This window comes from Littorina saxatilis, linkage group LG3 (genome assembly GCF_037325665.1).
Source record: "Littorina saxatilis isolate snail1 linkage group LG3, US_GU_Lsax_2.0, whole genome shotgun sequence".
NCBI classification, from domain to species: Eukaryota; Metazoa; Mollusca; class Gastropoda; order Littorinimorpha; family Littorinidae; genus Littorina; species Littorina saxatilis.
Genome location: NC_090247.1, coordinates 30,598,766 through 30,615,205, shown reverse-complemented (window position 1 = coordinate 30,615,205; position 16,440 = coordinate 30,598,766). Strand labels below are relative to the sequence as shown.

Genomic DNA, 16,440 nt, shown 5'->3' with positions numbered 1-16,440 from the left:
CCCACTACTAGTCTTGTACCTACTATGGGATGAGAGCGGCGGACTTGCCCCACCCTGTAGGCGGACTTACCCCGACTTGGGGCAAGTTCGCCTACGTTAGGGTAGGTCTACTTAAAGCAGTATGTACAACAAATGTTCATGCGCACATAAAAACTGTCTGCACATTGATATCAGCTACACATTTGTCTTGATGTAAAATAAAAAATCAGTCTTCTAGTTCATCAAACTCGCCAGTTATGCTACCAAAAGCATAAAAGTAGGCGGACTAGCCCCGGTCTCCCCTACCTCTTAAACTCTCAATAGAGACCCCTCCGTTTTACGACCGATTTTTCTGGACATTTTCAAGGTCGTTAGTGTTTTTTTTTTTACTGTAGTTACTGTGGATGTTACTGGTGAAGACGATCAACATCTACACGATGTCAGAGTGCAGGTTGTAGCCAATGTCAAGTTAATGAATGATCGAACTCTACTCGGCGCCATAGTGCATAATGTTGACAATGTCAAGTTCACGATTACACTCTACACAATATCAGAGTGTAGAATATTACCAAATGTCAAGTTAATCTGTAAACTGTACATGATGTCAGAATGCAGAATATTGCCAATGTAACACAAATGAATTAGCAACATCTACGCAATATTCGTGTACAAAATGTTGCCAGTGTCAAGTAAATGAATTATCAACATCTACACGATGTCAGAACGCAAGATGTTGCCAATGTCAATTCCAGTTAACTTAATCTTGAAAAGTCTGCACGATGTGGGAGTGTAGAACATTATCAATGTCAAGTTAGTTCACAAACTTTACACGATGTCAGATTGCAGGATATTGCCAATGTCACGTTAATGAATGATCAAAATCTACACGATATCAGAGTACACGATGTTGCCAATGCCAATGTCAGTTTAGAACCCCCCCCCCCCCCCAAAAAAAAAAAAAAAAAACCACACACACACAAAAACAAGCATTAGTTAATGGAACGCTTTATTTATGACAAAAAAAGAAGACATTCTGGTTTTTGAATTCTGGATTTGTTTACGTTAGCAGTCTGTCTGTTTTTCAATATCATTTAATCTTCACAAGTCTACGCGATGACAGAGTGAAGGATGTTGCCGATCAGCTTAGGGATGGATGCCGCCCCGACCAGGCCGCGGAAGAAGGTGTGTATAGTCTCTGAATGACAATCTGTTAAACACTATATACAAGATGTCAGAATGAAGAGTGTTACCAATGTCAAGTTAATGAATGATCAACATCTACACGATGTCAGAGTACACGATGTTGCCAATGCCAATGTCAGTTTAGAATCCAAAAACAAGATAATAAATGTTAATTAATGGGACGCTTTTTTATGAGAAAAAAGCACCAAGACATTCTTGTTTTTGAATTCTGGATTTTGGACATTAGCTGTCTGCCTGTTTTTCAATGTCAATCTTCACAAGCCTACACGATGTCAGAGTGAAGGATGTTGCCGATGTCAGCATCTGCACGATGTCAGAGTGAAGAATGTTGCAGACCAGCTTAGTAGGGATGGAGGCCGCCCCGACCAGGCCACGGAAGTAGATGCGTATACATAGTCTCTAAATGTAAATCTTTTAAACACTACAAGGTGTCAGAGTAAAGAATGTTGCCAATGCCAACATCTACACGATGTCAGAGTGAAGAATGTTGCCGATCAGCTTAGGGATGGAGGCAGCCCCGACCAGGCCGCGGAAGAAAGTGCGCTCCACAGTGGCGCTGGGGATAGAGTGCAGCTTGGCGGGCAGCAGGAGCAGACGACCGACACGCACGACCTGGCGCGGATTGACCAGGTGCACGTGCTCCGTCAGCATCAGCTGGGCCTGCTCCTGCAAGGCCTCCACTTGCTTCCTCTCTGCCAGGCTGCCGCTGTCTGTCGAGGAGTGGAGAGTTGGTGTGGGAGGGGAGAGAGAGCGTGATAGTTAGTCGGTTAATTGGTTAGGTAGTGAGTAAGAGAGGTAAAGGGATGGTGTTGGAGAGAGAGAGAGAGAGAGAGAGAGAGAGAGAGAGAGAGAGAGAGAGAGAGAGAGAGAGAGAGAGAGAATTGGATAGTTAGTCGGTCAGGTAGTTGGTCGGTCCGCCAGGCAGTTAATCAGACACTCACACGTTAGCTATCGAGTGAGTGAGTGAGTTAGTTAGAAAGTGAGTTAGTTAATTCAGACAACGGCCACTTTTGCTCATTCTCCCTCTCTATTTCTGGTCTATCTACTTCGACTATTCAAAATCGCTTGGTAATGTGCACAAAATGTGCTCTTTTTTTATAACAGTAAACAGAGATTGTGTGATGCCCTCATTAGCTCTAGTTAATGTCATCTGTGAAAATGTCATCTATGGGTACATTTCCAAAAATCTTCAATTTGTCATCTTGCTCATTGCCAACCACTCCTTTTTAAAAAGTGAAAACTAATCATATCTTAAAATAAGCCATCAAAGTTACCTGGTCCAAAGAGGAGAACGGCCTTCAGGCAGGTAAACTCTGTAGGGTCAAGGTTGAGCTCGCGCATGCGCGTGAGGATATCTGTGAGCTTCTCGCGCTCGTCACGTGACAGTGATCTACAGGTGTCAATCATGCGACTGCTGGCCTCCAGAGACAAACCCCACTGCACCAGCCCCAGTAGAAACAGATCCTTCCAGCTGGACGTCAACAATTGTGTCTGAAATAACGATTAAAAAGTCGCTTTGAACAATCAAAAGATATACTCGGAGGCAAAAAAAACGCAAATAAAGGATTCGTTAATTAAACCTTTATGGACTTGAAATAAAAATAAAATAATGATACTAGCATGTTCTGCACGTGTTGTTTTAGCGGTCTTATCTTGTCAGAACCGTGTTTGCCGTTATCTGGGTCACACGTGAGGTCTTGTTGACGGGGATCCCAAACCGTCATGGGGACCACTTTCAGCTCATGCACAATGTGAAAAAGCAGCTTTTCGTGTTCAGAGTGTTCAGGCAAGCTGTACCGTACTCACAAAACTGTTACAACATTCATTTCTGCGACACAGGCGCGATGCCTAGACTATCACCAGATCAGCGCCAACAGGCGATCGGGAGACTTGATGCCAGACAATCAGTTCAGCAAGTTGTATAGGGCATTTGGAGTAAATGTCACCATGGTTTATCGCCTGCAGCAACGTTGTCATGCCAATAACAGTACCTGCGACTTACCAGGACGTGGCAGACCCCGGGTAACAACAGCCCGACAAGATCGCCATCTTGTCCATCAACACCAGCGAGATGCATTCGAAACTGCCGCCAACACAGCCCGTAACACATTTGGGGTGCATGGACAACCCGTCAGTGCCAGAAAGAACTCTACGCCGACGCCTTGGTGGGCAGAACCTGGTAAATCGGCGTCCTGCTCGACGTCCTGTATTGACAGCTCAGCATCGCCTGGATCGTCTAGCCTGGGCCCAGCAGCATGCCCACTGGCGCCATCGGGACTGGCGGAGGGTTCTTTTTTCGGACGAGAAGCGCTTTTGCCTGGAACCTGGCGATGGGCGTGTCCGGATCTGGCGAAGACCTGGACAGCGGTTTGCTAACAATAACATCCTGCAGCATGATCGATGGGGAGGTGCCAGCGTCATGATATGGGGCGCCATTGGTGTCAATTAGCGAGTAGGACCTGTCGTCTTTCAGAACGTCGGCCAAGGTCGTGGGAATGGTGTCAAGGCAGACCGCTACATCAATCAAGTCCTGCGTCCCTATGTGGTTCCATTTGTCCAGAGGTACCGGAACTGCCTGTTCCAACAAGACAATGCCCGTCCCCATACTGCACGTGCTACCCAGGACATGTTGCGTCACAACAGCGTGAACCTTCTGCCTCATCCTGCTCGATCTCCGGATCTCAACCCAATCGAACACTTTTGGGACATCATGCAAAGAAGGACTAATGCCCTTGCCCGGAGGCCCCGCACAGCAGCAGAACTGCGTGCTGCCGTGACCCAGGTGTGGGCTCAGGTCCCTCAGCAGCAAATTAATCACCTCGTCCTCTCCATGTACCGGAGGTGCGCCACAGTCATCAACGCCCAGGGAGGAGCAACACGCTTTTGACTTTCAACAGTCTTCAAACAGTGTTCAGTGGAACATGGCACGTCATGCTCTCATCCCAATGATACACTTTTCCGTATGGTTTTTGTATCGGTCAATTCGTTTCCTTGTTATTGTTAACCCGAAATAATTAATTCGACATTAAAATTCATGGGTAACCCATCTTCACTGCAGCATTTGCGTTTCTTTTGCCTCTGAGTTTACAACTGTACAAAGCTTGGCGTCAGCAACTGTGTCTGAAATAACGATTAAAAAAGTCATGTTGAAAACCTAACAGAAACAGAGCTTAACGTCAACAATTGTGTCTGAAATAACGTTTAATAGGTCACTTTTTCGTTGGCATAAACTTGTTTAAGTGACTGGTCAACATTGTTACGTCTAGCGGGATGTGTATAGTTATGTATAATTGGACCAATATGGAGTGCAGACGGCACATTTCATAGCCATCAGTACCATGGGATGTTGATTGTAATGTATCTGCTTGATCATGATTCAGAACCTTTTCTTTTTATCTTCCGGCACACCCCTGGTCAGAGAGCTTGTCTTGGATTTGGTTGAAACAAAACTTTATTTAATTTGTAACATGAGAAAAACAATACATGTTTTTTAAGATAACTAACTCAAGCATATAATGCTTATTTTAAGTAATCCTGGTATGTACATAACAAAGGTTAACATGATGGCGGACTAAATACATTTACTCATTTCAGACAACGATAACAAACAGAACAAGTCGCGTAAGGCGAAATTACTACATTTAGTCAAGCTGTGGAACTCACAGAATGAAACTGAACGTAGTCCGCCGCTAGTGCAAAAGGCAGTGAAAGTGACGAGCCTGTTTGGCGCGGTAGCGGTTGCGTTGTGCTTCATAGCACGCTTTACTGTACCTCTCTTCGGTTTAACTTTCTGAGCGTGTTTTTAATCCAAACATATCATATCTATATGTTTTTGGAATCAGGAACCGACAAGGAATAAGATGAAAGTGTTTTTAATTTGATTTAGAAAATTTTATTTTGATCATAATTTTTATATTTTTAATTTTCAGAGCTTGTTTTTAATCCAAATATAACATATTTATATGTTTTTGGAATCAGGAAATGATGATGAATAAGATGAACGTAAATGTGGATCGTTTTATAAAAAAAAACATTTTTTTTTACAATTTTCAAATTTTTAATGACCAAAGTCATTAATTAATTTTTAAGCCACCAAGCTGAAATGCAATACCGAAGTCCGGCCTTCGTCGAAGATTGCTTGACCAAAATTTCAATCAATTTGATTGAAAAATGAGGGTGTGACAATACCGCCTCAACTTTTACAAAAAGCCGGATATGACCTCATCAAAGACATTTATCGAAAAAAAGAAAAAAACATCCGGGGATATCATTCCCAGGAACTCTCATGTAAAATTTCATAAAGATCAGTCCAGTAGTTTAGTCTGAATCGCTCTACACACACACGCACAGACAGACAGACAGACAGACAGACAGACAGACAGACAGACAGACAGACACACACACACACACACACACACACACACACACACACACCACACACACACACATACACCACGACCCTCGTCTCGATTCCCCCTCTACGTTAAAACATTTAGTCAAAACTTGACTAAATGTAAAAACGGTACCTGATACGCAAACAATCACAAAATGGAGGGGGTGGTAGTACAGAAGGTGGATTTCAGATTTCAGCATGATAGCCATACGGAGTCCCATAATGTTTAAAACAGAATAATGTCTTACGACTGTAGTCTGCAGTCTTCGATGACATTGATAACGCTGGCAACACCGATTCTAAGGTTTGGTCTATTCAAATATTCGGCAGTTCACACTGGATACATTATCTGGTCTACGATTCTTATTGGTGAATGCTGACCTGGTCTGACTGCGGTAGAACGAGGAAGGCTGGAATCTGTCTGACCCACGTGACTAGCGTGAAGAGCAGCCTGGCCATGACCTCTTGGAAAAGGTCATGCTGCAAGGTCACCATTGTGCCGATAGGAGGCTGGAAGGCCGATGGAGCCTGCACGTGCAACAAAGACAAGCGATCTTATTATGAGAAATGAACGTGACAGATAGAACAACAAGAAATAAGAGCATTCGCTATGCAAAATATAAATGAAAGATTAAACAATACCAAAAGCTTTTAAGAGAAATATGAATGAAAGATGTAACAATAGGCAAAACTGTCGCTATTATAGAAATAGAAATAACAGATTAAGCAATACCAAGGACTTTCGACAATAGTCTGTGGTCACATAACGTCCTCTTGCGTTGAGTGCAAATAAACCGGCGGACACGCACAACAACTTTAACGTAGAAGGAGAGACAGAGTTAGACAGACAGGTAGATACACAGGGGTGACACAGACAAAAACACAAGCACAGGCACGCACGCATCGAGTTGCTGAGGGTGTCATTGGTGACTCCATGGTTGAATCCCTCTCAAACTACTTTTAGAATGTCTACACTGAAATGTCCGATATGCTTCCCCAGATGTATAAGTTGACGCAGAATCAAAAAATTGCCCCGGCCTGTGGCCTAACACTTTTATTTTTGTTTGTTTGGAATTTGTCGCCCTGTTTATGGGTTGAGGCCTGAGTATAAACTTCCAGAACCGTCAGTCCTCTAACCTGCTAAAATAACACACACTGACGCGCGCGCGCACACACACACACACACACACACACACACACACACACACACACATTCACCCCCACACACACACAGTCACCCCCACAAACACACACATTCACCCCACACACACACACACACACACACACACGCACACTTCTCCCAGACCAAACTATCCCACCCCACCACATCTCTTACCTGAACACGAACAACGTCCCCCCAGCTGGGAACATAACCCATCAGCATCAGCGAGTTGTCGGGAGGGGCGGGGAGCTCGGGAACGGGGAATTTGTAGGGGAACACGCCCCTGGAGGAAGCCCCGCCCACTGTCAGATCCATGGGCGTGTCCCCTTCTGTGGAGGTCCCCATCCCGCTTCCGTCCGGTCCCACCTCCCCTAGTTTCATTTTGGGCTTCCTCGGGCCGCGTTCGTGTTGTACTGCTGAAAATAAATCAAAATTGATGATACATGATAAAAACTTTCTTTTTTTTAGTGTATCACCAGTTACAGGCCCTTATAATTTTCGAGACCTGTGAGGACGTAAGGAGTCGTTTTCGACTGATCAAAATATGAACTGTACAATTCAGGTGTCGCGTGAAATGTTTGGTATTTTATTGTTTGATATCTGATGATATTGGGGAAAAATTGGCAAGCTGTCCTGGCATGCCTGCTGGTATTTTGTATGGCAGAATTTTTTTCAACAAGTATAATCACTATGTGGTTTGTTGTGCACCATGACAAATCGACCCGAATTTGTGGAATCTATAGGAATTGTAGTGTTCAGAAACTCCGATTCGAGATATGGTCAGCGCGATAACTGTCGGGTGCGAACGAGCAAACATAAAGCAGAAGAAAATCGTTGTAAAACTAAAATGTTCACACACAAAAGTAATGTTTTTGATGAAAATCAAAGATGCAGCAGCGCATTTTTTTTATATAGACCTACCTGTGACCACGGTGCTTTGCAGATAACTGGTTTGCCAATAAATTGTAAAGCATTCACAATACCTTATTAAAACAATGTTGACATGTATTTGCTGCCACATAGACCCTAAAAATACAAGTATTCAGGGTTTTTGATTACATGCAGCAAAATGGAGTGGTGTATCTACCCCTACATCGTTAATTGTTAACACCCCTTCTTATGTCTGCCTGGAAGAAACGCGCCATCTTACACGCTCTGCACAGGTTGCGATTTGTCTTACTATGGGTCAGTTTACCTGCCGCTAAAATTGAATAGTGTAACTACCCCTTAATTAATAGTTTTCTCCATCTTGCAATAATCGCATTGTGTAAACAACCCCTAAATCATAAATTCTCAGCATCCTTATTCGTGTCCGCCTGGAAGCAGCGAGCTAGCCTGTATGCCTTAGTTACGCAGGTTGCGATACGTCTTTTATCCAAACTACAGTTACATGCGGAAACAAAGGTGTATAATACACATACCGTACCCCTCAATCAATATACCCCACCATCTTGCACAAGTTGTAAGCATTGTGTAAACAACCCCTAAAACATAAATTCTCACCACCCTTGTTCATGTCCGCCTGGAAGCAGCGAGCCAGCCTGCATGCCCTATACTGATTGTTATTCGTCTTATCTATAGGACATCTTCCCTTCAGCTCGCCCTGTGCCATGCTCGTGCTTCTTGTGCATTTGGCAGTTGTATAGTGTAACTACTGTTACTCACCATCCTTGTACAGAGGGTCCCCACTGGTTTTTAGAAACAAAATTCCATGACTTTTCCATGACTTTCCATGAGCCTCAATAACATTTTCCATGACTAGATCCACAGCTCGCCATTTCGGAACATGCAAACTTTTTACGTCTTGTCACTGCCAGTTTTGACACTGGCTTGCTTTGCACTGAATTTGAGTCAGTTTCTACGCAGTGTCTCTTCGACAAGGCAAGTCAAGCATTTGCTACGCAGTCAGATTATCGGTAATGTTTGCTGGTCCTGTCATTTCACTAAACTGGACCAGCCACTGTTTGTATCCATCTGCACTTTCGTAAATTCCGTTTCGTAACCGTCACTGTGACTTGACGAACTGTCATTTTTTTCACCGCGATACACAGTTCATTGCGAAGATCTTCCTCGGTAATTCGTTCCAATTCCGCATACTTTTTGTTGTCAAGAAACAACTCGAAAGAAAGTTTCAAACTCATCATCCTCCATCTTGCTTGTCGAAGCGCTAAAGTACTTTATCGATGCAAAAACAAAAGCAGAAAACTTCGACGAAACCGACTCAAATGCAGCGCAGACGACACGACGAGATAACGGAAGGAAGTGAGCCTCGCTTTGGCTCAAGTGCCGTTAAAAATACCGTTATTCTCGCATGCAAATACGAACGAGAAATTGGTCATACGAACAAGCCTTGTGCTGGCGACGCAAATCGCTGCTGGCTGGCAAAGGGTGGGGGGGGGGGGGGGGGGGGGGGGGGATGGCTGGGCAACGAAAATCGCCGCTGGCGTGCTAAAGGTTAATTTTTCTTTCTTATTTTTGTTAAATTCCATGACTTTCCATGACTTGAATTGAAATTCCATGACTTTCCAGGCCTGGAAAATTAAAAATCAAATTCCATGACTTTCCAGGTTTTCCATGACCTGTACGAACCCTGTGTACATGTCCGCCTGGAAGCAGCGAGCCAGCCTGCATGCCCTACACTGATTGCGGTGCGTCTTGTCTATAGGACACCTTCCCTTCAGCTCGCCCTGTGCCATGCTCGTGCTTCTTGTGCATTTGGCAGTTGTATAGTGTAACTACTGTAACTCACCATCCTTGTACATGTCCGCCTGGAAGCAGCGAGCCAGCCTGCATGCCCTACACTGATTGCGGTGCGTCTTGTCTATAGGACACCTTCCCTTCAGCTCGCCCTGTGCCATGCACGTGCTTCTTGTGTATTTGGCAGTTGTATAGTGTAACTACTGTTACTCACCATCCTTGTTCATGTCCGCCTGGAAGCAGCGAGCCAGCCTGCATGCCCTACACTGATTGCGGTGCGTCTTGTCTATAGGACACCTTCCCTTCAGCTCGCCCTGTGCCATGCACGTGCTTCTTGTGTATTTGGCAGTTGTATAGTGTAACTACTGTTACTCACCATCCTTGTTCATGTCCGCCTGGAAGCAGCGAGCCAGCCTGCATGCCCGACACTGATTGCGGTGCGTCTTGTCTATAGGACACCTTCCCTTCAGCTCGCCCTGCGCCTTGCACGTGTACACGCGGCCCTTGTGAATGCTGCGCTTGAAGAACCCTGAACAACCTGCATGAAAATTGCCACACACATTTTAAATGAAGACCTCAAATATTGGGCGGTTGTAGATTGTCATGGGTTTAGTGATGATTGGATGGAGGGGGTGAGCAGCGTCACTGTCGCCGTCATCATTATCGTCGTCGTTGCTGTCGTAGTCATTATACCAACGATCACCATGGACAGTTTATGCCTTGACTTCGATGGCCGTGAAAAAAATGGCAACACTGATTTCAACAGCCCCCCAAAATGAAGATATTGCTGCCGACCTTGACCTTTATCAATGACTGGGAAGAAACAATGTGTTTAAATCAATCAAAGTCTGTATACAGCCACCAAAAAGTAACAATAACAAGAAGGACAAGAACTTCACCAACAGCAGCATAGTATGCAGCATTAACAAAAAGGACGACATATAGAAAGGAAGACTCACCATCACAACTGTAGATGCCATAGTGCTTGCCCGAACTTCTGTCTCCACACACTTTGCACGGAATGTCCAGCAGTCTGTCGCCTGTTGAAACAATCAAACATATCTTGTAAATGGATTGTTACACACACACACACACACACACACACACACACACACACACACACACACACAAACAACAAAACAAAACAAAACCAAGCAAACCAAACAAGCAAACAAACGAGCACATTAAAAACAAAGGACATAGCTTGTAGGGGACAAGTTGACTGTTGTGCCAGTTTTTATTTTGTTTAGTCTTTTCTTGATATTCATGATGCTTTGAGTGTTGGATGTTGGTGTAAATTAGGCTTTACAGCACTCCCGTTTGCTTAATTTCTCGTGTGTGCATACTTGCTTATGTGCAGCCTTGTTTGTGTGCATGTCAATTCAAGTTTGCGTGGCCTGGTGTCAAAGGAAATACGAAGCTCTAGTTCCAGAAGCTTTAACCAACAAACACAACCGGTGAAACAACTCGCAGGAAAGGGGAAACAAGTTATCTCGATGAAAACCAGGACGGGAAGTCAAGTTACTTGTTTCGAGCATGCGCTTGTCCGGTCGGACAAGACGACAGTCTTTTGAAATCCTGCTTTGAGCTGTCAAACATGTCTTTGGAGTATAATTATGGCAAGCATGTATTTCAAATGTGTTCGCTATAAGCTTACTTGCGGCGGAAAGCCCTCTTAGAGAGCTTCTCCAATAAAGGGTTGTTCAGAGTGATAAGAAGCGGGTCGTGTTGCCACGCAAGTATTCTTTATTCTTACAAGAATCTGTTTTTTGTTGTACAAGAAACAAAATTATAGTTGCAGATCCAGCTATATGTAGATAGACGCAGAGAGACAGGGAATCAGACACAGACAAAACGAGCGAAACAAATTCCTCGCGGATCGATCGCGGACAGAGTAATAACGGTAAGAAGGTTTACAAGGTCAGGTAGCTCAGTTGGTAGAGCACTGGACTTGTCATCCTAAGGTCGCAGGTTCGAATCCTGGCAGGGACGGACACGGGTCAACTGTATGTGCAGACTCAGAGACGGTATCCATGTCCCATCCCCGTGTCACCACAGTGGCACGTAAAAGACCTTGGTCATTCTGCCATAAGTGCAGGTGGCTGATTACACCTGAACACGCGTACACCTGGGTAGCAACAAGAGTCGCTGCTAGCTTTCCACTGGGAGGAAGTGACCCGAATTTACCTGCATTGGGATAATAAAGTAGAGTCAATGAAATGAAAAATTGTCGCCAAAAATGGACCATCACCAGAACAGAAAACTGGGTAGGTGGACGGGTAGGAAGGAAGAAAGGGTGGGCTCTTTTTACCACAATACAGGACAAGAAGGAAGAGTAATAGGACAAAAAGTTGTCTTGCACATGAGACATAACTTCTTCTTTCGTGGCCTTGCAATGCATATTCACCACGATCCTCTTCTTCTTCCTTGGTATTGCAAAACATACTCGCATCGATCTTCTTCTTCTTTCTTGGCCTTGCAATGAATACTTGCCGGCTCAATTTGCAACCCTTCTTCTTACAGAGCAGCTACCACATGTCATGATTCTTACGATTCTTTCTTGGTGTTGCAATGAATAATCATCTCAATCTTCCACATCATGTCATGATTTTTTTTAGATCTTCTTCTTTCTTGGCCTTGCAATGAATACTCGCCTCAATCTTCAATCCTCCTTCTTCCTTAACAGCCACCACATGTCATGATCCTTCGCGGTGACGGCCGCGGCGAATCTTGGCGTTTTTTGATGGGCAACGCAAGCAAGAGATCGATCTGTTAAGGGAGGCTGGGGTGAAGGGGGGTGGGGGGACGGGGCGAGGAGGGAGGACCCCAATTAAAGTGGACTGCCCTGAGCGGCAGAGCCATCAGGTAGAGTGAAAAGCTTTTCCTCCCTTTCAGCTCCTCCGAGTTACGCCCAGCTGGCTTGACACGGTCCCTCGTAATTTGTCGCCACAAGAAGCAATTTGCCACAGAAATCGAACTTTCCGTTGAAAAAAGGTTTTTTAGGGGGCTTCGGCGCATGCAGCCTGTAGGCATGGGATGATTGTGGGGGAAAAGGGGAGATGAGAGCTTAAGAGAGGAGAGGAGAGGACAAGAAGAAGCTACTGGCCTGTAAAGCGAGAGAAAAAAATCGGGATGGAGTTGATCAAGGGACTTGGTTTGAGGATGAGGTGGAAGGGAGCAAAGGGGAAGGGATATTTAAGGGACTCGGCCTGGGAAATAGAAAGAAGCTACTGGCGTGTAAAGCAAAAAAAAAACGGGATCGAGTTGATAAAGGAATTGGAGAGTGGGTGACGGGGTGGTGGGTGATTTAAGCGACTCGGCCAGGAATGTGAAAAGAGACGAGCTGCTTGATCGGAAAGAAAAGAAGCGACTGGCTCGTGAAGCACAAAATATCGGGTTGATAATAAGGGTTTGATCGAGGTAGAAGAAGAGAGTGGGGGGGGGGGGGGGGAAATTCAAGCGACTAGGCCAGAAAAGTAGAAAAAGAGATCGCTTGATGGGGTAGTAAAGGAGCCGAGGGAATGAGTGTGTGGATTGGAGGGTTGAACCAGGAGAAAGTGAGCGACTCGTACAGAAGATATTGCTCAGGAGGGGCAGGTGCATGGGGTGTTAAAGCTTGAAGGAGAGAATGTGAGCAACTCAGCCTCAGACAAAAGTAGAAAAAATGATCGCTATAGTTGGGTGAAAAGGGAGTTAAGATGAGGGGTGGGTGAGAAGAATATGAGCGCTTCCATCACAGAGTAAAATGTTTTTGTTTTTTTAAAGTGATCGCTAGATTGGGAAGAAAGGAGTTAAGAGAAGGGGTGGGTGAGGAGAATATGAGCGCTTCAGCCACAGAGAAAAGTTTTTTTTAAAGCGATCGCTAGATGGGGTGAAGGGAAGGAAGGCGATTGCCTGTAAAGCCTCGCTTGATCGGCTTGCTGATGGCCCTGGCAATGTCCAATTTGTAGGGCGAGTGGCGACACCATGCGGCTTGCGTTCGCTCCTCTTCACGGACACCTCTCTCGCCATTCTTCTCCTAGCTCCTTCTTGTGCTGCATCGGCGCTTCTTGAGATACCGGTGCACTGCCAAGGGTGGTGCTCAGAAAAGACATTCATCTTGGTTGTTTTTTGTCTGTTTATGATGTTATGCACTTTTTTTCCATGCATGTTTTTTTTTCCTAACTTGTTAAAGTTTGGATTTTCCGATGGCCACTCGGGAAAGACATGTATGCAGAATGTTTTTCCTTTCGTGTGCGCTTTAAGTTTGTTGGTTTTCCCTTCTCGTTGATTTGTGTATATTATCATAGTTTGGGTAACGTTTGTAAGTTGTGTCGTTCTTATAAAAACTTTCTGAAGAGAACGAGGATCTGGAGGTAGATCTCAGTGATCGAGAACTATGGAAGCGTATATATGTTACTGTTGCCTTTCACGTTTTTGTGGGTGTTTTTTTCTTCATCACAACAGCTTCTGAATAGTGCAGATCAAAGTTCCAAAGTTGCTGGCTCCTCACTCACAGCAAGCCTTAGAAAGTTGTTTTTAGCACTGGACTTCAGCAACAAATATGAACTCCTTGTTGAGTACTTAGAACCTGAGATAACAAAATGAACCAATTGGTCGGCACACACAGATTACACGACAAACTACAAATACAATGTTGGCCATATTACCAAATCATGATATAATCAGTACGCAGAGTATGTAAAATCATTGGGCATCTGCAGAACTGAGGGCTCAATCTGTTCCAATCCTGACGTATAACGTAACTTAACATTCGTCCGTTTTATCATGACAAATGCCAATGGCTGACGACAAGCCTAAACCCTTCTTGTGATCCATAGAAATCATTTCTCAGGGAAGCTATATATATATCCATGATCCTGTGCTGAAAGAGGTTTTCACTATGAAACAAAATTAAAAATTTGTTTAGTACACTATGTTCTGCCCTTCTCCTAAAGCAATTATTTTCGCCTTTTTCCGCGATATTGCGGAGATATGCCATGTCTGAGCTTTATTCTCTGTTCATTCTTATTTGCTGATTAAAGTCTTGGAAAACAGTTCGTTGCATCCCCCGAAAGCGGCGTATGGCTGTCTGAATAGCGGGGTAAAAACGGTCATACACGTAAAAACCAACTCGTGCAAAAACACGAGTGAACGTGGGAGTTTAAGCCCATGATGGAAGAAGAAGAAAAAGAAGTTCCTTACAGAACATAGAAAGAAAATCTTTCTCCTTGGTGGCGGAGGACAGCAGATTCGGATCACCCAACCAACCAGCTATAGACCTCGTCATCAATCGAATGGAACCCACTTCACAGGGAAGGCTTGCAGCCTCTTTCCCTTCCTTGCTTGGTGGCGGGGAAGCGGAGAGAAACAATGGCGGCTGAGTGACAGGGCTGTGATGACGCCTAGCTTCCCACCAGCCAAAGAGTCCCCGGCTCCGCGGCCATCCTGGCATTCTGGCACCGACCCCCCGCCTCTCCCAATCACCGCTGAGTGCCCGCCGCCCCTCCTCTTCAGAGGAGAAGAGAAAAGTTTCTGCTGCTCCCCTCCCTCTTGCTCGCGTCACTAGGGGGTTGTCTTCTGGGCCCACTTCTCGGGCCCTTCTTCGCCGTCATCCTACGCCATCGATCCCTGCTGCCTCCTCCGCTCGCTTTGCCCTGTAATGAGCCTCAGCTTTTCGCCAAAAAAACGTCTCTCGCCTCTCTCCCGCCCCAAAAAGCTTTTAATTCTGCCTTGCGGGGAGCTTTGAAGTCCTGAGAAAATTCCAGGGGATCGGCAGACGGCGGTGGCTTGTTGTGCCCATGATGTCGACGTGAAGTTGGACTGCTTGGCCAGCTTCTGTAATGGGAGAGGGACTGTGTGTGTGTGTGGAGGGGGGGAGATGGAGTGAATGATTTGGGATGGACAAAGGGTAAGAGAGAGAGAGAGAGAGAGAGAGAGAGAGAGACAGACAGACAGACAGACAGACAGACAGAGAGACAGACAGAGAGAGAGACAGACAGACAGACAGACAGACAGACAGAGGAGAGACGGAAGGAGTGAGGAGGGAGGGAGAGAGAACTGAGACTGAACTGGGAGAGATGACGGCCGGAAAGGTGTGAGAATAGACAAAAGGTAGGGAGAAGGGGAGGGGGTGGGGGCTGAGCATAGATCTATAGCACAAAGATGCTGCAACGATTCCCACTCTTACGCACGCGGGCCTGACAGATAGAGGGCAAAGGTTGGGGAGGAAGAGATACACATAACGTGAGAATGTGAGAATGAGGCGGAATGGGGGGAATTGATCATAGATCGTTTTCTAGCTATTTTGCAATCTTACGTATGCATCAGATGGATAATACAGTTATCTTTTTGTGGAAAGATAGATAGAGAGAGAGAGAGAGAGAGAGAGGGAGAGAGAGAGAGAGAGAGAGAGCGCACACACACACACACACACACACACACACACACACACACACACACACACACACACACACACACACACACACACACACACACACACACACACACACGCACGCACGCACACAGACCTCTATGAAAACAGAGTTTTAGACGTTTCATGAAAGTAAAGATCATATAGATCGGAAGGGAAATCATTGAGCGAGGCTCGAAGGCACTGGACAGATCGAAGCATGGACTGTGTATCTTTTCTTTGACTCTGGCCAGTCAGTCGAAAGCTAGAAGCGATACGCAGCATTACGCGCACAGCAGTAGGGCTAGTAAGTGTCAAAAATGGCCAGCAAGTGTAAATATTTCTTCATCGATCTGAAAGACGCTTGCCTGTTGCTTATCATCACTGTCCTATGAGAGATGTTCTAGGTTTTTTAGGTGTACAGAATTTTTCGGCGATCACTTGTAGTCTAGAAAAGTGGACCACTTTTCCCAAAAGCATGAGTTCTTTCATTTTAAATATATAGAGAATATTACATGGCTTGCTGTGTCGTACCAGATTTACACGAGTTTGTTTTTTTAACATTGAACTGCGAGCGAAAGCGAGCTGTTCACTATTTGAAAAAGCAACGAGTTT

The 16,440-nt window shown here is 45.1% G+C and overlaps 1 protein-coding gene across 1 annotated transcript; it reads right to left on the bottom strand.

The window, feature by feature from the left end:
• Positions 1–922: 922 nt before the first annotated feature.
• On the bottom strand, positions 923–14,868 carry LOC138961167 (nuclear receptor subfamily 2 group E member 1-like). The gene is made up of 7 exons (XM_070332767.1): positions 14,685–14,868; positions 10,394–10,474; positions 9,811–9,972; positions 6,912–7,153; positions 5,957–6,103; positions 2,457–2,673; positions 923–1,892 (listed from the first exon to the last, which is right to left on the bottom strand). Exons 1-7 carry the CDS (start codon positions 14,866–14,868, stop codon positions 1,645–1,647), a joined length of 1,281 nt encoding a protein of 426 aa, XP_070188868.1. The 3' UTR covers positions 923–1,644.
• Between the last annotated feature and the right edge of the window lie 1,572 nt (positions 14,869–16,440).

Coding starts and splice junctions, on each gene's coding strand:
- LOC138961167 (XM_070332767.1), bottom strand. CDS start 14,868: ATGCCAGGATGGCCGCGGAGCCGGGGACTCTTTGGCTGGTGGGAAGCT. Junction 9,973..10,393: donor TGGCATCTACAGTTGTGATG/GTGAGTCTTCCT, acceptor ATTTTCATGCAG/GTTGTTCAGGGTTCTTCAAG. Junction 6,104..6,911: donor GGGACGTTGTTCGTGTTCAG/GTAAGAGATGTG, acceptor TTGCACGTGCAG/GCTCCATCGGCCTTCCAGCC.